Below are 24,617 nucleotides of genomic sequence, written 5' to 3'. Positions count from 1 at the left end.
TACGACTATAAAAGCAGCCAGAAGACAAAGACAGATCCTCCAAAGGAATGCTACGTAGACAGACAGCAGCCTTCTCCACTGCAACTATGGCAGCCAGACAACAATGGAAGAAACATTTTTAAAAGACAAGAGGGCAGCCTGGGGTGGCTCAGCAGTTTAGCACCGCCTTCAGTCCAGGGCATGATCCCGGGGATCCGGGATCAAGTCCCATTTCAGTCTCCCTGCATGGAGCCTACTTCTCCCTCTGCCTGTATCTCTGCCTCTCTCTCTCTCTCTCTCTCTCTCTCTCTCATTCATAAATAAACAAAATCTTTAAAAAAAATAATAAAGGACAGAAGGAAAATAACTTCTATCCTCCACTGAGCAAAAGTAACTTCCAAGAACATGGGCAAATAAAGAAATGTTTAGAAAAACAAAGCCTGAGGGAGCTTGCTATCAGAAAATCCTCACTCAAGTTATTTCTAAAGGAAATTATTATTATTCTTATGAATTATTATTATTATGAATTATTATTATTATTTCTAAAGGAAAATAACTTCTAGAAGAAGTTAATTAAGAAGGAATGAGGACAGGGAGCCTGGTGGCTCAGTGGTTGAGCATCTGCCTTTGGCTCAGGTCGTGATCTCAGGGTCCTGGGATCGAGTCCCATATTGGGCTCCCCACAGGGAGCTCCTTTTCCCTCTCCCTGTGTCTCTGCCTCTCTCTCTCTGTGTCTCTCATGAATAAACACATAAAATCTTTTTTAAAAGGAGAAGAAGGAGGAGAAAGAAGAGGAGGAGGAATGAGAACAGGAGAGGCTGGGTGGCTCAGTTGGTTAAGCGTCTCCCTCTGGCTCAGGTCATGATTTCGGGGTCCTGGGATCTAGCCCCATGTTTACCTTCCTGCTTAGTGGGGCGCCTGCTTTTCTCTCCCTCTGCCCCTCCCCCCCACTTGTGTGTGTGTGTGTGTGTGTGTGTGTGTGTGTGTACTCTCTCTCTCTCTCTCAAATAAATAAGAGCTATTTAAAAAAAAGGATTGGGAACAAAAATAATAATAATATACACGCAGATAAAAATCCAAGCCAGGGGCAGCCCCGGTGGCGCAGCGGTTTAGCGCCACCTGCAGCCCAGGGCGTGATCCTGGGGACCCTGGATCGAGTCCCACATCCGGCTCTCTGTATGATGCCTGCTTCACCCTCTGCCTGTGTCTCTGCCTCTCTCTCTCTCTGACTCTATGAATAAATAAATAAAATCTTAAAAAAAAAAATCCAAGCCAGTGCTGACCATATGAAACAAAATGTCTAACTGGAGGAAATTAAAAATCATAATAGAACAAAGGTGCTACATAACAATAGGACATAAACTGGGAAGGGGAAAATTGGAAGGGAAGCACTATAAGGCCTTTAGATGATTCTAGAGAAGGTTTAAAATTCATTCATTTCAGAATTAGAGTTAACATGCATATTATAATTACTAAATTAGCCCCCAAAAGAATAGAAACAGGGGTATCATATTTCAAAATAGGAAAGAGAAAAAAATAGAGTTAGGGCAAGTGTTGGGGCGAAGATCTCAATATAAAAGTAATGAAACAAGATGATTTGCTGATATCCATGTTTAGTTATTATGATTAAAAACAGATATTCATCAAGTAACTAGACTCTGCTTTAGCAGAAAGACATATTCTGTTTCATTACCCCCAAATATTTCTCAAATATTTTGTTTCTTCGCCCCAAATATTTCTTAATATTTTAATGTTTCTAGTCATGTAGTATGAAAAAACACAAAGCAATATCTTTCTTTCTACATACCTTAAAAAATTCATGATTGAACATATTTAGTTTTTGAATTCATTTCATTTCTCATTAGTATGAAAAAACAAAACGCAATACCTTTCCTTCTATATAGTTTTAAAACCTTTTTCCAAGATTTTTTTTTTTTTTTTATCCATTTGAAAGAGACAGAGACAAAGAGAGCACGAGCAGGAGGAGAGGCAAAGGGAGAAGCAGACTCCCAGCTGAGCTGGGAACCCAATATGAGGCTCAATCCCAGGACCTAGAGATCATGACCTGAGCCAAAGGCAGATGCTTAACCATCTGAGCCACCCAGGTGCCACCCAAGATGTCCTAAGAGCCCAAATGTAGGCAATACACCTGCCTTACGGAAATCACTTGTTGGAAGACAGAAAGGTCAAAATGAACAGTGAATAACTCACTGTTTGGGCATTTTACTCCTCTACCTGCATACACACAGTCTGCAAAAATAATCCACGAAGTAGCAATCTAAGAGAAGAGATTTGGACAAGGGCAGCACTGCCAGAGGAAGCTTCATGCAATGGGGAAGTCTCCACAATATCAACTTCTCAAGCTCTTACCACTGAATGAAATATTCAGAGACTCCGATTAGGGTTAGTTTCAGCAAAATGCAATGAAGAAATGAACACAGCTTTCTCTCTCTCTTAATTGGATTCAAGAGTAGTGGTTAGCAACTTGGTTTCCAAGAAAAACACATTTATCTTAATTTCTGCAAGTGAAGGAAACCAAGCAGTCTAGAAGAGCTTTTGGGCCTCGGGAGCCCCAAGCACATGCAGCGATGGGAGCTCCCCCTCAACCCTTCCCTGAACCCCCCAGCCCTCACCTCAGCTGGGTCCCAGTGGTCCTGTGGCTGCCCTACTTTGAAAGAGCAAATAAGCACATGGAAAGGTTTCTATGCCTGGACAGACAATAGGGCCTGGGTTAAGCAGGAAATAAGGCAGCCGAGGCATGGGGAATGCAAAGGGTTTGATGTGATAGAGCTCCCCATGGGCCAGAGTGAGGTGGGGATGATGGCATGCCTGGACATCAACAGACAGTGGCCTTTAGATTTACACACTCTGTGTGCACCACTCTCACCCACCCTTCCCCACCCAAGCTTGCTGATCATGGGCCTTGGAAAAGAAACCCCACGAGAGGATGGGTGCATTAAAGGCATGAAATTTCCAAACCACAGCTGTTACATCCTAATGAGCCTTATTCAAAGGCCCCAGTCCTCAGATGCCACTGATAGTTTTAACTGCCACCGCCAGCCCCCTGCAATCCAGTAACCGGACTTTAAAAGCCACATGACACTGGAGGCATCTAACCAACAAATGTGCTTAAATTTTACCCTGAATTTTCTTTCCATACCACATGACACAGCAGAAAACAGAGTCATTGTCTACAATCCTCTGTTTGGCATTTCCCAAGGCTGAGCTGCAAATAAGAATGTCAGCAGAGGAACCAGGAGCCAACCGCCGTCAGGGACCCAGCTAAGGCCAGGCAGCTGGTCGGCAGAAGCAGACTACGGTTTCAAAGGTCAGAAAGACAACATCTCTGTGCCCACTAGCCTCCCACCACCCACCCCAAGTCCTGGCCACTCGATCATTCACTCCATCCTGCCAAGACACGGCCGAAGGAGGTCAGGACACCAGCCATATCTGGTCTGGCCTCATGCAGTGAGATCCCCACTGAATCAGCTCCCACTGTTTAGAAATAGAGGTGAGTAAGAACCACCTATAGCATGGATATTATATGGCGAGGAATCAGAACCAATGGTGGTGGCGCAGTGGTGGGTCACAGGAAAGGACCTGCTCAGGACCTGGGTCTCCCAGGACACGCAGGATCCTGGAAAGATATTCCAAGGGATGCACTGACCAGAGCGCTGTCCATGGGCACTCTGCCCCAGGGAAGGCAGGCCAGCCTGTACCACCCCACAGCCTGATACTCCCAACCTGCAGAAATTCCCCAGTAATCCTACAACCACACAACCACCAAAGGCTTTTACCAGCTCCTCGAGGGAAATGATTTTTCCATTCAAAGTTCATGTAGCTCGTGCTATGTGCCAGGTAAGAGCAGGGCACTAGAGAAGAAAGATCAATTAAGGTCCTGCCCTCAGAGAGATTAGGGTCTGGAAGGGTAGGAAGTAACTGACAAACCATGGCCTTGCTTCCTGATGAAGGGATGGGGACTTGCCAAGGGCCATGAAAGCACTTAGTGACAGCGACATGAGTCCGAGTGGCCACCCCAGCCCCCTGCCCACTGCCCCCAAAGAAGCCCTGCTTCCAGAAACTCAGACTTGCCACAACCACATACCTCTATGAGGACCCTTCTATATCTTGAACTAGAGAAGACCAAAATGGCTATTATAGATTTGATTTTTTTTTATTATTTTATGTTCATATGAAGAAATAGGCCCCTTAGGGACTGGTTTTGTGGATTATTTCCTTCCTGAGCCTGCACTCTTTTGGGGGGGAGAGGGGGCTCCACATCAAACATCACCATCATGACAGGTTTCTTTTTCTGGGGAGTGAGATACCACCACCACCCCCATGTGAATCTCAACCCTGCCACTTCCTAGCATGTGACCTTAGGCACACTACTTCTCCCTTGCCCTGACCCCCTTCTGAGCAGCCCCAGGTCTGTAACTACCTCAGCCTCTCTCATCACCAGACCCTGCCAGGGGCTCCTTTGTTTTCTGGTCTCTCCTCCTTTGAGTCCCAGTGTTTCATAATCTCAGACATTCACCCTCTTTGAGCCTTCAGGCTATGCCCTCAGCTCCTTTCCTCCTCCCATCTCCCTAGGTTGCACTCTCACCAGGCCTCTGGGATTCCTCAACGGAGCTCAGGGCTGAACTGGCCTTTCTAGATTCCTCCCACACTCCAGAGTTAGTGTTTCTGACTAGCTCTTCAGTATCTCCAACAAGAGTCATGTTCCTGAACAATCTAGAATCACCATCTAGATGGCTTCATGTTTTTCCCCTCCGAAAGTTGGTTCCTTCACTGGCATCACCACTGTACCTATTCCCCCGACCCAAGCTTCAGAGTCAACCCATCCTTTAGAGTCTTCCTTGCTTGCTAGCTTTCCTATATAGCTATAAAGCTCTGTTTTATTAACAGTGCAAACTGTCCAACACCTAACTTCTCTTAACTGGAACACTAAACTGACTTTCTAAACGGAGATCATCAAGCAGGCAATTCTCACAAACGCTTCAATTTGGGGTGTTAAACAGAAGGGATGGATGGGGGTAAAAGAAATGGCTCTCTCAGAAGAGACCCTAAGTTTTAGGCTGGGCCCAGCAATCGACTGTGATGAGCACAGGGTCTCTTATAACCCTTCCGAGGTACGTCAGTCCTTATCTTATACATGAGAGAAATTCAAGGTGAAGGATGAGAGGAGTACAGAACTAGACCACGTCTCACTTTCCTTTTCCTCTCCAGGATGCTCTAAGCTAAAATGACAGCAGCAGATGGTCTGCTGGAACCTAAGAAGGTCTCCAGCATCAGACAAATTAAAAACACATACAACACATACAAACTCAGAGAGTGAGAGAGAGGGAGGGAGGGAGAAAGAATGTGTGTGTGTGTGTGTGTGTGTGGCCCTGGGACATGTTTTGAATTACTGGGGGTAGCTCCAGAGCCCCACTGGATAGTATCCACCAAATGGACACCTCAATATTGAGGAGGCTTATCTAGATACAGAATACAACTCCCATCAGAATGTCACATGCCCTTTCCCTACATTTAGGGCTCAAGGGGGGACCGGGACAGAACCTTATCTGAAAGCCTAATTCTTAAGTTTAATGCTTCCTTGCTAAAGGAAAAAGGATTCCGACATAGACATGATTTGTTCAAGCCCTTTTTGGTAAGGAGCTATCAAAGCTCAGGCAATGGTTCAGCTATGCGAAACGCCAATCCATTAGAATCTAGCACATGTGGAAATGATTAATGTGTAACTGCTGTTTGTCCTCTGGTCCATCAGCAACCATGAAAGCCACAGCAAATGCTGAAAGAAATACAGGAAAATCTTAAAGTGTTTAAGCCAACTACACTTTTCCAGAAGATGAAATTACCATTACTTTTCCCACTAAGTGTACAAAGACTGGGTAAAACGGGCACAGCGCGAAGGGAAGAGTTGGGAGAAGTCTCCGACTCGGTACCACTCTGAGGAGGAGAGGAAGCGAGGAGGTATGGATTGAGCAACTCTGTGCCCACTCACTGAGTGTTGAAAATGAAGGAGATAGTTTTGTACAATAAGTCCCTAATTGGGCAAAATCTTTTCCATCTTGCAGATGTGTTAGATGAGGTCAGAAGAGCAGGTTACTTTTGTTTCTTGACCCAGTTCTCAAGCAACCTTGCAGCCGACTCCTTACCCAAAACCATGGGGACCAACTTTCCAGAAACGATCACAGGGGAATAAAGAAAATCAAAAAGCCAAACAGCATCGTCTCCCCCTTAAAAATGGGGAGAAACAAACCATTTCTCAGTCTCTAGACCAATGAACACTTTTTCAACAAGGAATGGAAAATTCATACAATTGGCTAGTGGCCACCTTCTCTCCTCAACTCACTGGAAATCGGGGGAAAACAACTCAGAGTCACAGCTTTTAAATGTAGGCCATTGGGGATCCCTGGGTGGCGCAGCGGTTTGGCGCCTGCCTTTGGCCCAGGGCGCGATCCTCCCACGTCGGGCTCCCGGTGCATGGAGCCTGTTTGTGTCTCTGCCTCTCTCTCTCTCACTATCATAAATAAATAAAAATTTAAAAAAATAAAAAAAATAAATGTAGGCCATTAAAAAACAGTCTTTGCCGCTGTCGGCTAGCTACCAATAAAAGGCAGAAGAGCCTCCCCAAGATCGATTTTTTCCTTACAGAAATGGTGTGGCTGGAGAAAGCGTCCAGTCTGGGGTTTGACTGCACTGGGGGCAGGGCTGGTCATCCGTGGCCACGCGCCTGGTGGCCGGCCTGGACGTGGAGGGGACGAGAGAGGTCGAGGGGTACCGGCCAACCGGCCGCTCCAGCCACCGGTCCCGGGGGGAGGGGGGGGCGGGGAGATGCGGGGCAAAGGGCATTTTCTCGGCGTCCAACACCCCGACGCCAGCTCCCGAGCACCGCTTTGCGGATGCGTTCAACCTGCCTTCGGAGTCCGAAGCGGCGCCGTTTCGCCTCGTTCTCGGGACAGAAGGCAGGCAGGGCCCCTCCGTGGGCTCGCGGGAGGGAGGGGGCTCGGATGGGGAGGGGGGCGCCCTCAGAGCCAGAGTCCCCGCTGGCCTGGCGCCCGCGTGCCCGTCGCGCAAGGTGCCCGGGGACCACACGGGCCGTCCCGGGGGCGGGCGGGGCGCCGCTAGGACCCCGGCTCCGATGCTGCTTTCTCCCCCACCGTGCGGTGCCCATGTCACAGACGAGGCCACCGAGGCCAGCGAAGGCGGGGGGCTCGCCCAGCCCGGTCACGGGTCGGACGCCGGGGGGCCTGGAGATGCGCTGGGGGCGCGAGCCCTCGGGGACCAGCGCGCAGCGCCCTGCGCCCCGCACCCGCCCGCCCAGCGCGGGCCCCGCGGCGACAGGTGCGCGGCGAGTGGCGCCCTGGCGCCGAGTCCAGGGAAAGTTTCCCGGCCGCGGCGCGCTGTTTACGGTCGCGTTTTGCAGCGCGGGCCCCGAGCTCCCGGCCAGCCCAGCCATTGAAACCCGACACGCGGGGAGGGGCCACCGGGGCTGGGGCGGGGGAGGCGAGCGGACCCCGGGCCCCGCCGGCCGCGGCTCCCCTTACCTGCGGCTGCGCGAGCGGCCTCGGCCTCCATGCTCGGCTCCCGCGGCTCGCGGCCCTCCCGCGGGGCTGCCGCGTTTCCCCTCCCCGCCCCCGCCCCCGCGTGCCCCCCCCCCCCCCACCGGGGCTGCCCCGGATCCCGGCTACCACCCCGGAGCCGCCCCGCCCCGCCCCGCCCCGCCCCCTCCGCCTGCGGCCTGCGCCGCCTGCCAGCGACCTTGACGCCCCGCTGAGCAAAGCCAGCCCCACCCCTCCGAGGAGGTTATTCTTCGCAAGAGAAAACTATTTGCAGCGCACCCCATGGCCAATGCCCCTCTCCCGAGCCCCTTCTCGTTTCCTTCCGCTATTTCCATTTCTACGGACGAGAATCATTTATTTGCATTATTCCTTTTGGAAAATTTACACAGTTTTAAAATAACTCAAAGACCATGAATGGCACGCATAAGGCAGGAGGACATCCAATAACCTTTTCTGCCCATGTCAGATTTTTTCTGATGACTATAATGTGCCCATTTTGGCTGATAACTAATACTTTCATTTATTAAATGTTCGGGCTTGTACTCACTTGAAATGGCATAGTTCCATGACAGCCAGCTGTTTCCCTAGTGTTTCTTCTTCTTGGCCTGTTTCATGGTGTTTTTTAGAGGAGAGGTGTGGAGCAGGGGTGGTTTGAAAATGCCAATGGCCTTGGAAACCCAAAGGTTTGTGGTTAGTCAACTAACTAGCCTGCTATCTTTGGTTGCAACTCTGAAATTCATCCTTGTGGAAAACCACCTGATCTGCATCTTCAGTCCTTCTAGACCTGAGGGTCTGGAACTCACCTGCCTGCCTATCATCCCTCTACCCCAGCAACCAGCTGCTCTGGGAAGCCTCCCAACGGCACCTCCACTTGGCACCTCCACTTTCGGAGCAAGGGACTTGGGGTGGGCCACGGTATCCTCCTGAATGGGATAAAAACTGGCCCCAGTTTGGCTTCCATTGCGTATTGTAGAAATGTGCAGGTTAATGGAGACCAGAGCTGGAGGCTCTCCTTAGATTCAACCTGAGTCACTTCTTGGAAGTTTGAGATTTCATTTTCTACAGCAATAAAAATGAAATAGCTTTCAGAACACTTAATTTCTCCCATCACCTGTTCTTATTAAACACAGATTTGTTAGGCTCCTACTATGTGCTTTATCCCATTCCAGATTCTAGCAATTCAACAATGAACAGAATTAATAAAATCTTGCCTTTGGAAGCTACTATCTAGTGGGTAAAAGTGAACAGGAGATAGAACATAATAGTATGGTAAATACGGGCTAGGGGGAAAGAATAATAAAACAGAAAAAGGAAAGCAAAAACCTGAAGTAAATGAGGGAGCTAAGTATGTGGGAAGCAGAAATGCCAAAAGTGACAATAAGTGCAAAGGCCCTGGGGTGAGACCAAGTCTCTCTTTGGGGTCTGCGCACCTTTGTTGAACCCCTGATATGTGTGGGTGTTACTTAAGCTATTGGTACACACAACTAAAGGTTTATTAATCCCTGCTCTAAAGCAATACTTCTTGGGGTACCTGTATGGCTCGGTAGGTTAAGCATCTGCCTTCAGTTCAGGTCATGATCCCAGGGTCCTGGAATCGAGCCTTGTACCAGGCTCCCTGCTCTTCAGGGGTCTGCTTTTCCCTCTCCCACTGCCTGCCACCACCACCCCACCCCCTGCTTATCCTCTCTCTTTCTGTCAAATAAATAAATAAAATCTTCTTTAAAAATGAAGTAAAATAAAGCATATTCTTCAAAACCCTATTGCATTTTTTAAAATTGTTTGTATTGTTTTTTAAATTACATAATCCTGAAGCACGAGAGCAAGGTTCTCTTCTCACTGAGTCAAAAGAGTCAAAGAATGAATCTTGCAGACAAAGGAGAGTGGGTAAAGTGAGAGTGTTGTATTAAGCTACGATACAGAAAAAGCTCTCAGCAGTGAGAGGGGTCCAGACAGGGTTGCCAGTGTGGGTCTCCACCAACAGTCTTATTTAGAACTAACCAGGGAGCTTGTGGCCTTACCATTCTTGTGATGTCTTGGTTTCATTCAATAAGGACTAGTGATAACATCTTTAATGGCTTACTTCTTCTTTGGGGTCTGGTTATTCTTTGTTGGTCGCAATGTGACTGCCATAAAAAAGACACACGTACACACAAACCCAACACCCAGGGCAGGATAGTCTGGTTTGTTCCCCTCTCTCTGGTTTCCTGATGCCTCAGCATTTCTGGGATTTCTCTGAGCCTGATCCCATAGCCCCCTACCTATTCCTCCCTACCTAACCCAGCCTGTCCCTTACTCAGTACTTGATACATGTTCCTTCAGAAAAAATATAGAGAATTCCCTGTTTCTCATTAAACTCCTCTTCCCAAAACTGGTATTTAGTCAAACACTCCCTCTTTTCCTTAGTAGTTTCTGGGTTTTCTGTCTCCCTTGGGTAGGCTGAAACTACCCCAAAATTAGAAAATAAATTCTTCTACATTTGCTTCCAGTATTTTTATTGTTTTGGCTTTTAGATCTGATCTCACTCCATCTAATGGTCCATTCTTTGTGCCATTACTATGAATTATTTTCTAAATCATATATTAATTCCCATATATATTATGCCTCTTCTTTAATGGACCATTTTTCCTATTTCTACTACAATACCACACTATCTTATGACCACAGCTTTATCATGTATTTGGACATCCAAGGAGGAAAAGCCCTTCCTTTTTTTTTTTTTAATATTTTTTCTTTTTTAAGATTTTATTTATTCATGAGAGACAGAGAGAGAGACAGAGACAGAGACACAGGCAGAGGGAGAAGCAGGCTCCATGCAGGGAGCCTGAGGAAAAGCCCGTCCTAATCAAACATTCAAACCAGGTACTTAAAGATATTGAGAGTTGACTCAGATTGCCTCTCACATTGAACGTCAATTACATATCATTAAAGTTTGGAGTCTTCCAATCAAAGGACTGAAGCACACATAGGTTGGGGCACCTGGGTGGCTCAGCGGTTGAGCATGTGCCTTGGCTCAGGGTGTGATCCTGGGGTCCTGGGATCAGGTTGCGCATCAGGTTCCCTGCAGGGAGCCTGCTTCTCCCTCTGCCTATGTCTCTGCCTCTCTCCCTCTGTGTCTCTCATGAATAAGTAAATAAAACCTTTAAACACACACACACACACACACACACACACACACACACACACACACAACTGTTGTAGCCATTCCCAAGGTATTTGTGAAGTTGGAAACAAAAATCTGGTACTTAAACAAAAGCGCTAGCAAGCTACTGGATTTTAATAAGTAAACAAATTCCTCTTGTAGCAGTTGTTACTTTTCTGTCAAAGAGCTGTAGGCCTGAGGAAAAAAAAAGGAGAAAGAAAAAAGCAGATCAAGGCTTAGTAAAAATTGAAGGAAAGAATATAAGACAGAGAAAAGTACAAAATTTTTCTTCTATAAAATGTAGAGGAGATAGTACCTTGTGATGTATCATAGCAAACTTTTTTTTAATTTTTTAATTTTTATTTTTATTCATGATAGTCATAGAGAGAGGACAGAGAGGCAGAGACACAGGCAGAGGGAGAAGCAGGCTCCATGCAGGGAGCCCCACGCGGGACTCAATCCCGAGACTCCGGGATCGCGCCCTGGGCCAAAGGCAGGCGCTAAACCGCTGAGCCACCCAGGGATCCCCATAGCAAAGTATTTTAAAACACAAATTTTCAAGCTATTAAGTAATAATTCTTCGGTGACATTATAAAAACTAGTATCTTTCGGGCAGCCCAGGTGGCTCAGCGGTTTAGCACCGCCTGCAGCCCAGGGCGTGATCCTGGAGACCCGAAATCAAGTCTCACGTCAGGCTCCCTGCATGGAGCCTGCTTCTCCCTCTGCCTGTGTCTCTGCCTCTGTGTGTGTGTGTGTGTGTGTGTGTGTGTGTGTGTGTGTGTGTGTCTCATGAATAAATAAATAAAATATTGAAAAACTAGTATCTTTCTATACCAACTTCCTATGGAATATTGAACATAATCCCAACGTTGTAATAGTTTCTAATATACCAATTCTTTGTTTTAAAACAGTTTCAAATGGTTGTTTCAGAATATTATAAAAGTCTAAAATGTTCAGTTTTTAAATCAGTAAATGCCATGAGCATTTGAGAGCTATTCTTTGGTAGGTAAGTCAAAAACATGACTATGGTGTCAGAAACTTCCAAAAAGATGAAGGTCCTTAGGGTCCTTCCTTAAACGGGTGTTGGAATCAAATCTCACCTAGGAAACCAGCAATAGCACATCAACCCAAGGAAAAAATATCTATTACTAACTGCTTCAGTGAGCAAATCCACAGTAGTAAAAAACCATAAATACTATAATTCTGAACACAGAACCATTTGCCACATTCATTCATTCTGAATGCTCCTGGAATTTAACACCAGGTGAACTTAACAAAGAAGAGAAAGTAAAAAAAAAAAAAGTTTTTTTGATGGAATATTCTGAATCACTCAATCCTCATTTTGATGTTAACCAAATCTAGTTACTCATAGTTAACTATAAATTTGTTCCTATAGCCCATAAGGTCACTTGATCATCAACCATATCCTGTTTGCCTTGGGAAAAAAATTGGATTCTAGCCCAGGGCCTGGCAAATTACAGCCCACGGCCCCAACCCAGCCCCCCGCCTATTTTTTGTACAGCCTGTGAGCTGAAAATAGTTTTTACGTTTGTGAATAGTTCAAAAAATCAAAAGAGGAATAATGGTTTGTGACACGTGGGCAGTACATGTATTCAAAATTCAGTTATTGGAACGTGACCACGCCCTTCATTTGCATATCATCCAGCTGCTTTGAAAGCTACTAAGGGGCTGAGTTGAACATTTGCAACAGAAACACTGTCGCCCCTAATGTTTATTTTGGAGCTTTTTAGAGTCTGTATTTTGGCCCCTTTTGAACTATTGAGCTGGAAAAGCAAAGGAATGGGGTGAGTGAGTCCCAAAGGCTACCTTGGAAAAGTGACATTATTGGAGACTCAGTGCTTTGGCAAGAGGCAGTTGGCATAGGAGTTTTATATTTTATGGTAGACATAAGTAGCTGGGCTGGAAGCAGAGGTGTTTGACATAGAGGAGAGCTTATTACTATTATTATTATTATTTAATTGCAAGTGCATCTTGATGATTGATTGATTCTCCCTACCTCCCAAGAGGAATTTGACCAGGTTGATTAAATTTCATTTATGTCAAGTGTACAAAACGTGTTGTAAGAGCTGTTCATGTTAGAGACAAATAAACAAACCCTTTTAATCCTTTTTCTGGCTTAAACAGGAAGTCACAACTTGCCAATGAGAAATTTAAAACAAATCCCACAAAGTTTTATGTTTGGTTCAAAACTCGAAATATTTAGGTCTTGGGATATTATAATCTTGGCAGCCCACATTTGTCGTCCCTGGTGAGAACATGTGCGTACTGTTGCTTGCTCTTCGGTTCACTGAAAGGGGGTCACACCTTGCCCTCTTAATCCCAGAGTCAAACATGATTACAAATATTTTCCTCTTGGGAATCTAACTCCTAAGGAAGATCACTGTGCTTTTTTGTTGTTGTTGTTAAATAAAACATCTCTCTTTAGTTGCTTTATTCATTCTCAGGCTTACTGTGTTTCATGGGCCTAAAGATTGTGTTTGACATCAGCAATTGTTAGAGACCATTTGTTTTTACAATGGAAAAAGAAATAAAAGTGCAGATGTCAGACCTCAAAATCCATACTTCTCTGAATTGTTTTCATTTTAGAGAATGAGAATGTGTGGAGGTTTTTTTTCCGGGTGGGGTTGGTTGGATGAAATCAGAGACATGTCACTGTTGCTAAGTAAAAATATTTTACATCTTTCCCTTTCTTTTTTATTAATTGCACAATTAGGGGAAGTTTAGAACAGAAGAAAATAAGTGAATTATGGAAAAGTGAAAATTGCAGGATGCATTCCAGTTTAAGTTACAATAACAATGGCTTACATCAAACCCTGAAAAAAATAAACATAAAAGTTGCAGTGTCTTTATCAGAAAAGTAGCATCCTTATTGGAGAAGGGGCCTCGTTGACAACTGGCAGTGTTTCAGTTTTTTTTTTAAATATTTTATTTATTTATTCATGAGAGACACAGAGAGGCAGAGAAGCAGGCTAGGCTCCCCGTGGGGAACCTGATGTGGAACTGGACCCCAGGACCATGACCTGGGCCAAAGGCAGATGCTCAACCACTGAGCCACCCAGGTGTCCCAACAACTGGCAGTCTTAACAACAGTTGAGTCTGTTTTGAGGCGTGATAAGTTAACATTCGTAAACACAAGTTAGCTACACAGATCTCATTAGTTGGTGTTGATATCAGAGTTTGATTTAGCAGCAACCAATTTTACAAATGCCGGCCTTTCCAATGGCCTAATTTGTTTATGACTGTGATGGGCAAGTGAAACCGTTCCAACAGAAGGACTAGGTGACAGTGACCTAGAACCAGGGGTGCCATTTACTAAAATGAGGGGTTGACTCAAGATCAACAATGCCTGAGGGAGTATGAGAAACTGGGTAATTGCTTTCAAACTTGGATCTCAGTATTGTCTACTTTAATCTCAAAATAAGGTGTAATGCAATGCTCTCTGCATCCTCGCAAAACAAGGCCCCCCCTTTCCCCCTCTCCTGGCTTCCCAGAGCAGGCAGGGGAAGGCCACTGGAGGCAAATGCCACTTCCCACCCGTTCTCTGCTGGAAATGAGCCTGCAGCCCACACCAGAGGCCAATTAAAAGGAACGGTCGTTGGTTCGGCATCCTAGGAAGGCATCAGGTGGAGTCTAGGCCTTGGCAGTGATCCCAATTTAAGGGGATGGTTTGTTTTTTTCCATCAGGGGACCAATTAAGAAGATGGAATCACATGGTCACACCCTCTAATACGGGGCATACTGAACTGGGGAAATCAGTGTGACCCTGGAGGAGCTCTACTGGTTTCCCTGGGATGGAGCTTCTCGTGGCCATGGCCAGATGAGGGAAAAGAATGGTTTTGTGTCTCCTATTAGACAGCTTTCTTTCTTTTTTTTTTTTAATGATTTTATTTATTTATTGAGAGAGTGAGAGCAGGAGGAGGGGGAGAGGGAGAGGGAATCTCGAGCAGACTCCCCTTTGAGAGGGGAGCTCTGTGTGGGGCTTGATCTTACAACCTGAGATCATGACCTGAGCCAAAAGCAAGAGTCAGATTAAGCTTAAACAACTGAGCCACCCAGATGCCCCACCTCCTTTCAGACAGCTTTCTTAAAAAAACAAAGCTATTTTTAGCTAAAAAACTGTATGTATATATAAATATATATAACTATATAAAACTTTTCTATATAAAACTATATAAAAACCATATAGATGTGTGTATATATTTATATATACACATTCTGAAAGGTCAAGATGTTGCATAACATGGCTTCTTCAGTAGAGAAACTAGCCTCAAATGTTAGCTTTACTCTGACACAATTAGAAGGAAGAAGGATGTCTACAGAACTAGGTGGAATGCCACCACCGGCCAGTGGCTAACATTTAGTGGTGTGTCGTTGGTCAAGCACTGCATTAAGTGCTTGTGGCAGGCAGAATGTGGTGTGAGGAGGGCACAGTCTGAGAAGCCAGCACAGACTTTGCTGGCACTGTGAGCGACTGCCCCCACCAGGGTTGCTGAGGGTACTGAAAGGACAATGCCCAGGGCTAAGGAAGACTCCATATAACAAGGGGGTGCTATGAGCCTCTCCATTTCATAGAAAGGGGAGACAGGGCAGAGAAGTGAACTTGTCTGACCGCTCATAGCTTATAGGTGACAAGTACTTTCGATTTTTATGATTATTTTTTAAGATTATTTATTTATTCATAAGAGACACAGAGAGAGAGAGGCAGAGACATAGGCAGAGGGAGAACCAGGCCTTCCCACAGGGAGCCTGATGTGGGATTCGATCCCAGGACCCCGAAGTTAATGACCTGAGCAGAAGGCAGAGACTCAACTGCTGAGCCACCCAGGCATCCCGATGACAGGTGCTTTCAATCAACACTTTTACCATAGTTTCATCTGTGGTTTTGGTTTTCTTTTTCCTTTTTTTAAACGTATTTTGCATAATCAATTTCAAGAGCAACCAAATTTCACTAAGTCATCATGGCCGCACAAAATGAGGGATCCAGGGGAAAGATTACTAGAGAGGAAGCAAGATCTGAACAGATTGTAGGGTCACTCACCAACCTGATTTGCCTGGGACTGTACGGGTTACAGCACATTTTAGTAGCGACCTGCCCAGCCCCCACCCTCAGCCCCATCCCAATCCCAGAAAACCCTGAGTCCCAGACAGAGACAGCTGATCACCAAACTCATACCCAGCCACAAACTGACCCAGACCCAAAGATCCAGAAAGTCCTTGATGGTGCTCTGACTTTCCATGTGTCTGTTACCCAAAGCCTCTGACTTCTGAACTGGCTATTTTTGCTTTGAAAGGGCATCGTCTAACCGCTCTACCCCCACCCCAGAGTCTTCAGCCTTTCTGGGGGCCTCCTGGCCAGACAAGGCTGAGTGCCCTTGATAGGAGCCTGAGGCTGCCAACCGCCAGGCGGGAGGGGCGCCTAGTGTTCCCAGGGCCCCAGATGGGCGGAGCCATGGCCATCTGACACCCCCCCACACACCCCCCCCACCCCGAGGCTCAGATACATGCTCCTCACTTGGGTTTCATGGATTCCCAGTCCAGCTGCGTGGTGGTGACTGGTAAGACTATTTTTCTGCTTTCCCGTTTGCTGCTACTTTTAGCGGTACCATGGAATGTGCACTTGCCTGATCGGGTCATATAAACAGTTCCCTCTGGCGGGGGGTGGGGGGAAGAGTGGCAACTGGTGGTGCCAGTAATTCCAGTTGGAAGCTACTTCTTGCTGTGCCCTATTGAAAAACAGGGGACAGAGAGGCTTTTCTGCTTCGGTTAGCTTTCCCCTGCAAATAACTCTCAGGTGGCACACACACAGGTGCCCACACGTGGCTCAGGCTCAGACCTTGTTGTTCCCCCAACTAGGGAGGAATCGTAGGCTGGGACCAGTGGGCCCATGTGGCATCCAGTGGGAGCTGGGGCTTCAGAAATAGGCCCTTCTCTCATGAATAAATAAATAAAATCTTTAAAAAAAAAAAAAAAAAGAAATAGGCCCTTATAGGGCTGGGATGGTGGTCCATGTACAATAACCACCCCCTATGGAGCACACAGCCCCCACAGCCAGACTGAAGAACTTTCAGCCCCTCAGAAAACCCTGAAGCTCCCCCGAGGGCCACCGATTGGAGACTCTGAACTCCAAAAGATCAACTTGAAAGGCATGGTAGCCACCTACCCGCTCCTGCCTTTCACCAGCACAAACCAAATCAACTCCAGCCACCCCCAGTCAATGTCACAGCCAGTCCCTGAAGGGCTTCATTTCTTTACAAAGCTCCTTCTTTTTAGTTAGACACAGTTGACATATTTTTTATTTTTTTTTAAGATTTATTTATTTATGATAGACCTAGAGAGAGAGAGGCAGAGACAGGCAGGGGGAGAAGCAGGCTCCATGCCAGGAGCCTGACATGGGACTCGATCCCGGGACTCCAGGATCGCGCCCTGGGTCAAAGGCAGGCGCCAAACCGTTGAGCCACCCAGGGATCCCCCTATTTTTTAATTTTTTGAATTGTGTCAGATGAAGGAAACAGGAGACAAGGATTTCTGTGTACCTGGAAAATTGAAACATACCTATCTTTTTTTTTCACGCTATAATCAAATTCCTATTAACCTTCTGAGGAAAAGAAAATTCTTTTGAAAAACGTTTTTTCTCCCTTGTTCTCATTTGTGTAACTTTGGGTAGATATTGAATGGTTCAAAATAGTCTTGAATTGGTACGATAACTGTACCCCTGATCAATGCAACGTTTGTCACAGATGCCATCTGAATATTGAAGCCCCTTTGGCAAGTCTTCGACTCCCATTGACCCCTACCTCTGACCTGTTAGTTTGTGGTTTGCTGGCAAACTCTTAGATTGTTTGATCAAGTACCTGATAATCAGCCACGATTTGGGAGTGCCCACTGGCTTCCAGAGTGTGGCCTTCCTTTATTAGAAATGCTTTGAGCTGCCAGGGGTAGTCTTTTCATCTAATTGGATTTTTGTGTAAATCTGGCCAAGGCAATTGGCCTAAGAACTGCTGGGGGGAGGGGGAGGGCAAGGGCTCTGACAAACTGCCTTGGGTTCAAGGCATTTTGACAGCACCAACGAGAACAATGGGAGGCTGAGAAAACCTGCCTCCCTCCAAAGGGCTCCCTAGATTGCCAGAGAAGTTTCCTCCAGCCTTATGCAAATTTCACCGCAGAGAGCCTGCCAAGTTTAAAGTACACGGTTTGACCCTGCAAAACAAGAGCTTTAAACCTGTACTTGCTGAGCTGTTTTTCCTAACTAAAAACAGTTAACAGATGATCTGACTCTGTTGATCTGAATATGATCTAAAGCAGAATGTGATTATTTTGTGTGTATGTGTGCGGTGCTGCATTTGTAGTATGTCTACAATCATCCCAGGAGGTACCTGGTTTCTCAGTGATTTTTTTTCTGAATCTCAATCGTTTCTAAAACCTTTTTTTTTTTTTTAATTTGGCTGCTCCTATGGCAGCTACAGTCTCATTTATTCTATAGGAGTTAGTGGGTTTCGAGGGGACACCATTGGCTTCCTGGTGTCCGGGACATCTGTCCAAATTTCTGCATTCCCTGAGAAAGATTTTCCCATTGTGAGCCACACTTGTTAGTGGTTCCAGAAGTTCAGGAACTTCAGAGGCACAGTCCTCTCCAGAACTGGGCTCCTCCTCAAAAAGCCTGAGGTCCAGACAGTCCCTGACCTCCCCTACAGGGGCAGGGGTGCGGAGTGGCCCCATGAGTTCAGACCAAGGGCCACTCTGAAGGAGAGATGAAATAAGAGGTCCCATGGGTGTGGTCACTCCTACACCATCTTTGAGGCCCTGTGATGGTTAACTTCATGTGTCAACTTGACTGGGCCACCGTGTGTCTAAATATCTGAGTGAAAACAAGCTGCTTTCCCATCTCTACCTCCTGACCACCATTAATCTGTTCTTCATCTCTTTAATTATGTTCTTTTGCAAATATTGTATAAATGAATATATATCCTTTTGAGGTTGGCTTGTTTTCGCTCAGCATATTTCCTTTGAGGGTCATCCAAGTTGTACGTATCTATGGTTCCTTTTTTTTTTTAATTTTTATTTATTTATGATAGTTACAGAGAGAGAGAGAGAGGCAGAGACACAGGCAGAGGGAGAAGCAGGCTCCATGCACCGGGAGCCCGATGTGGGATTCGATCCCGGGTCTCCGGGATCACGCCCTGGGCCAAAGGCAGGCGCCAAACCGCTGCGCCACCCAGGGATCCCTCTATGGTTCCTTTTTAAAAAACATTTTAACAGCTTTATTGAGATAAAATTCATGTGTGGTATAATTCTTTTAAATAGGATAGTTTTCACATGTGGCTCAGTTGGTGGAGTATGTGACCTGTGATCTCAAGGTTGTGGGCTTGAGATGCATGTTGAGTGTAGAGATGACTTAAAAATAAAATCTTTTGGGGGCACCTGGGCAGCTCAGTGGTTGAGAATCTGCATTCAGCTCAGGTCATGATCCTGGGGTCCTAGGATCAAGTCCTGCATCAGGCTCCCTGCAGGGAGCCTGCTTCTCCCTCTGCCTATGTCTCTGCCTCTCTCTATGTGTCTCTCATGAATAAATAAATAAAATCTAAAAAGAAAAGAAAATCTTTAAAAAAAATAAAAATGAATAAAATGTATGGTTCAATGGCTTTTAGTATATTCATAAAGTTGTGCCTTCATCACACAATCAATTTTAGAACATTTGAATTACCCCAAAAGGAAACCCTATATCCCTTAGCTATCATTCCCTAATACCCCAGTGTAGGAAAGATATTAGGGTTCAGAGCTGATGACCAAGAAAGAATTCTTGAGACTTTGGTGCAGAAAGGTGGTTTTATTAAACTCTGGGGATAGGACCTGTAGGCAGAAAGAGCTGCGCCTGGGGTCAGGAAGAGTGGCCCATTATGTACTTTCAAGTTGGGAGGGAGTTGGAGAGAGTGTAAGTCTCTAAGAAATTTTGGAAGCAAAATTTCCAAGGTTTCCAAGGTCCTGGTTTCCAGGACCTTGATGGTGCTACCTACTGGTGGGAAAAGATCACTTATGATTGTCTAATAAAACCTTAGTCATGAGACTAGGTTCAGGTGTAGATGAGTGGGCCATATGTTTGGGGGATGGTTACCAACACATATCTTGGGAAGTAAAGATAAAGGATGCTTTCAAAGGAATTCTTATATGTTAAACTAGACTTACAGGGATGCCTGGGTGGCTCGGTGGTTGAGTGTCTGCCTTTGTCTCAGGCGGTGATCCCGAGGTCCTGGGATTGAGTCCCATGTCCGGTCCCCCACAGGGAACCTGCTTCTCTCTCTGCCTTTATCTCTGCCTCTCTCTGTGTCTCTCATGAGTAAATAAATAAAATCTTTTAAAAACTAAATTAAATTAAATTAAGTAGACTTACAGGATCCTGGCTAGTCGGGCCAAAATTGCCTTTTGCCATTAGCATTGAGGCAGCTGAGCTCCTAGAGGAATGTTACTCTGCCTGTTTTAAGGACTTGTGAATGGGCTATAGGTAGTAAGAAAATTTCATTTTTCTTTTGCCTTTGTTTACCACATCACCCCCCACCTACCCCCACACTCCAAATCCACTAACCACTAACCTACTGTCTCTCTCTCTAGATTGCCAATTCTGGATATATAATATGAATGGGGCCATACACCATGTGGTCCTTTGTGGCAGCTTCTTCCACTTAGCATAATATTTTCAAGGCTTCTCCATGGTGTATCATGTATTAGTACTTCATGTCCTTTTATTGACAAATAATATTCCATGGTATGGATCGCACCAGTTTGTTTACCCATTTATTAGCTGATGGTCACATTTGTGTTATTTCCACTTTTTTCTTTTCGAGGTGGTATTTCACAATCTGGAATTCTTGCTTTACCATTCACAGCTTGAAGAACCCTTGGAGAATTTCCAGCTTTGGGTTGTAACACATGAAGCGCTATGAACCTGTGTGGACAAGCTTCTGTGTGAAAACAAGTTTTCATTTCTCTGGGATAAATACCCAGGAGTGAATGTGGTGGGAAGTCCACACTCAGGTCTTTTCTTTTAAGATTGATTTATTTATGCTGAGAGAGAGAGGGAGAGAAAGAGGGAGGAAGTGAGAGCAAGTGTGCATGCCCATAAGCAGGGGAAGGGGCAAAGAGAATACCCAAGCAGACTCCTCGAGGAGAGGGAGCCTGACATGGGTCTCCATCCCATGACCCTAGGATCGTGACCTAAGCTGAAATCAAGAGTCAGATGCTGAACTGATTGAGCACCCCAGGTGCCCCTGCATTCAGTTTTAATAGGATCTGGCAAACTATTTCCCAGTGTGGCAGTACTGTTTTGCATTCCCACCAGCAATATGTCTAAGCCGGTTTCTCCTCATCCTTGTCAGCTTTTGGTGTTATTGGTATTTCTATTTTAGCCACTCTTTTAGTAGTGTGATGATATGTCCTTGTGTTTTAATTTGTGTTTCCCTGCTGGTGAGCGATGTCAGACATCCCCTGCTGTGCTTATTTGCTGTCTGTACATCACAGATCTTCTTCAGTGAAATGTCCCTTTGTGTGTTTTGCCAACTCTCTAATTGGTTTTTGGATTTGTTTTTCTTTTTTTTTTTTAATGTTGAGTTTTGAGGGTTCTTTTTTTTTCTTTTTTTAAAAAGATGTAATATTGGGATACCTGGGTGTATCCCAATCTCAGCAGTTGAGCTTCTGCTTCAACTCAAGGCGTGATCCTGGGGTTTAGGGTTGGAGTCCCGCATCGGGCTCCTCGCAGGAGCCTGCTTCTCCCTCTGCCTGTCTCTGCCTCTCTCTCTGTGTCTTTCATGAATAAATAAATAAAATCTTTAAAAAAACGATGTATTATTTATTGAGAGAGAGAGAATGAGCAGGGAAGAGGGGCAGAGGGAGAGGGAGAAGGAGACTCCTTGCTGAGCAGAGAGTCTGACCTGAGGCTCTATCCCAGGACCTGAGACCGTGACCTATGGGGAAGGCAAAGGCTTAACTGACTAAGCCACCCAGATGCCCCAGGGGTCTTTATATACCCTCGTACAAGGCCTTCATCAGATGTGTCATCTGCAACTATTTATACTGTCTGTAACTTTCTTTTCATTTTCTCAAAAGAGGTTTTTGTACAGCACAAGTACACTTCGATGAGGTCTAGTTTATTTATTTATTTTTTTGAGGTCTAGTTTATTAACATTTACTTTCATAGATGGTGGTGTGCTCTTGGTGTCAAGAACTCCTCACCTAGCAGTAGGTCTCAAGATTTTCTCCCTTTCTCCCCCGCTGAAAATTTTACAGTTTTACTTTGTTCATTGAAGGTCATGATCCACTTTGAGTTAATTGTGTACAATTAACTGAGTTGTAAGACCGAAGCTGAGGATTCATGTTTTTGCCTCTGGGTGTCCTGTTGTTCCGGGCCCGTTTGTTGAAAAGACCATCCTCCTCCATGGAACTTACTCTGCACCTCTCTTAGCAAATGACTGGGCATATTCACATGGTGTCTTTCCAGGCTCTTAACAAAGCATACATTTAAACCAGATATTTGGGATCCCTGGGTGGCGCAGCGGTTTGGCGCCTGCCTTTGGCCCAGGGCGCGATCCTGGAGACCCAGGATCGAATCCCACATCAGGCTCCCGGTGCATGGAGCCTGCTTCTCCCTCTGCCTGTGTCTCTGCCTCTCTCTCTCTCTCTCTGTGACTATCATAAATAAGTAAAAATTAAAAAAAAAATAAAATAAAAAAATAAACCAGATATTCGTATACTTTCTCAAGCCTTCCTAGTTCAGGGTTGGGTCAGCAGCAAAGTTCCTTTTTGGCTCCCCCATAATGCCTCCCATAGAGAATTATGAAAATGCTCCCAGATTGGCCAGGTTGCAGGCCTCCACAAGAAAGGACATGTGTGGAATCCCCCTCCCCTCCCCCACACAACACACCCCGGGGCCCACCATGACCCTGGGAGCAGCAGGTGGCTCCCAGGAGATTACAGGGAGCAGCCCAGGTGTAGAGACATCCTCCCTAAAACTAGGCCTGGCCTGAGCTAACCAGGGTCTCTTTGGTTTCAGGTTTTGGGCCGTTCCGGCAGCACCTGGTAAATTCCAGCTGGGAAGCAGTGAAGGTAAAGACCCAACAGGCCCAGAGCCCTTAGCTCAGGGCCCCACCAGTTCCTTCTGTGGCTCTGAGAAACCCAGTGTGTAAGGCCCCTTGGTAGCCAGATCCACATCAGAGGGGAGAGAACAAATACTCAAGAACCTGGGAGAAGGACTAGACTTTGGTCCTTGGGTTGTGACTCACCTGCCCCCAGGTGACCTTTCTGGCTATGAGGTAAAGAAGAGACTGTGGAGATATTCCTGAGAAGAATGGGGAGTGCCTGAAAGCAGGCTCTGCTTCCCCAAGAACTAGGTTCCTATGACCCCCACCTCTTCTGGCCCTGAGGCCTCAGGAAAGTCACTTCCCCCAGCCTCAGGGGTCTTATGCAAGAAATGGGCAGATAATAGAGCTGATGTTACAGAGCAGGAGTGAGACAAACATGTAAAGCAAGTAAGCATGGAAGTCCGTAAAAACAATTTTTTATAGTGCCTGGCACAGGCTAAGTGCTTAACCATGGTTCTCATTATAAAGGACACACTTTTATTTTTTTATTATTTAAATTCATTTTAATTAACATATAGTATATTATTAGTTTCAGAGGTAGAATTTTTTTCAGAGGTAGAATTTAATGATTCATCAGTTGCCTATTACACCCAGTGCTCATCCCATTACATGCCCTTAATGTCCATCACCCAGTTACCCCATCCCCCTACCCACCTCCCCTCCAGCAACCCTCAGTTTGTTTCTAGAGTTAAGAGTCTCTTTGGTTTGTCTCCCTCTCTGTTTTCAATTTATTTTATTTTTCCTCCTTTCCCCTATGTTCATCTGTTCTGTTTCTTAAATTCTACATATGAGTAATAAAGGTATGCCCCAATATCATATGACTTCACTCATAAGAGGACACACCTTTATTTTTAAGGAAGTAGTCAACTAGTAGAAAGCACGTCCTGGGACAGGATGAGGAGGGGTCACGGTCTCATCACAAGATGGGACCACCTCTCCTTGGAGCAAATGCCTCCTACCAGTCCCCATGTGGGTGTCACCTAGTGGCTTAGAACACAGCCAGCTGTTGATTTTCACTTGACTGTCAATTTCTTGCCTCTGTTGGATTAAGTCAAAGGTGGGGTCTTGTGTCTATTCTCAGGGTTTCCCAGTAGAGCTGAAAATGCCACAAAGCTACTTGAATCACGGGTTTGTAGCCACTGGGGATTGCTTTTCTAGACTGCACAGATGCAGTCAGGGAAACTTGAGACTCTTGAGTTAGAATTTGGATTATTTTGCTGTTGTTGTTTTTCAGCCAGAAAAAAAGCTCAGGGAACCCCAGACTTGCTGCCAAGCCTCACTGCTGTACACATCATACCAGAAAAGCCAGGTCAGGGCTTTTGTGAGCTCCCAGGTGTCTGAAGCCTTTTCCTCAAAAAACAGGGCTTTTTCTGCTGAATGCTGGATGGCCCTTAGTCCTTCTATGTCTCTATGCTGTCATGGAAAGGAAAGGAGGCAGGCTGCCTGAGTTTGCCTCTCAGCTCCAACAGCTACAAACTGTAGGACCCAAACAAAACAAGCCCCCAGTTTTTCTGTGCCTCCAGTTTCCTTATCTGCAAAGTGGAATGGTTGTCAGAACTATTGGAGTTAACAGAAAAGCCTTGGAATGGGAGGGGCACCTGGGTGGCTCAGTCAGTTAAGTGTCTGCCTTTGGCTCAGGTCATGATCTCCAAGTCCTGGGATTCCAGCCCCATGTCAGGCTCCTTCCAGACTCAGTGGGGAGTCTGCTTCTCCCTCTCCCTCTGCCCCTCCCCCCACTCATTCTCTTTCTCTCTCTCTAATAAATAAAATCTTAAAAAAAAAAAA

General features: G+C 45.8%; 2 protein-coding genes across 8 annotated transcripts in view; one reads left to right on the top strand and one right to left on the bottom strand.

The window, feature by feature from the left end:
- The window catches only part of LOC112653817 (protein FAM169B), a 128,225-nt gene extending 111,907 nt beyond the window's left edge, over positions 1 to 16,318 (bottom strand). For 4 of the 7 annotated variants that reach the window (XR_007409802.1, XR_004814771.2, XM_025438074.2 and 1 more), the window contains exon 1: positions 7,533 to 7,617. Coding sequence is in view for 3 of the 7 variants with exons in the window: in XM_025438074.2 (XP_025293859.1) it covers positions 7,533 to 7,563 (31 nt within the window). In the remaining 4 variants the exon portion in view is untranslated. Of the gene's footprint in view, positions 1 to 7,532; positions 7,618 to 16,219 lie in introns of those variants that run through there. The other 3 variants (XM_025438079.3, XM_035714822.2, XM_025438075.3) reach the window with 2 other exon arrangements.
- Positions 16,182 to 24,617, top strand: part of PGPEP1L (pyroglutamyl-peptidase I like) — a 50,313-nt gene continuing 41,877 nt past the window's right edge. The window contains exons 1-2 of the mRNA XM_025438083.3: positions 16,182 to 16,262; positions 22,745 to 22,797. Of these exons, the coding sequence (XP_025293868.1) occupies positions 16,229 to 16,262; positions 22,745 to 22,797 (87 nt within the window). The 5' untranslated portion in view covers positions 16,182 to 16,228. The remainder of the gene's footprint in view (positions 16,263 to 22,744; positions 22,798 to 24,617) is intronic.

The sequence above is a fragment of the Canis lupus genome, chromosome 3, assembly GCF_003254725.2.
Source record: "Canis lupus dingo isolate Sandy chromosome 3, ASM325472v2, whole genome shotgun sequence".
NCBI classification, from domain to species: Eukaryota; Metazoa; Chordata; class Mammalia; order Carnivora; family Canidae; genus Canis; species Canis lupus.
Note: the sequence above shows the minus strand (reverse complement) of the source record. Positions and strands in the feature narration are given on the sequence as shown.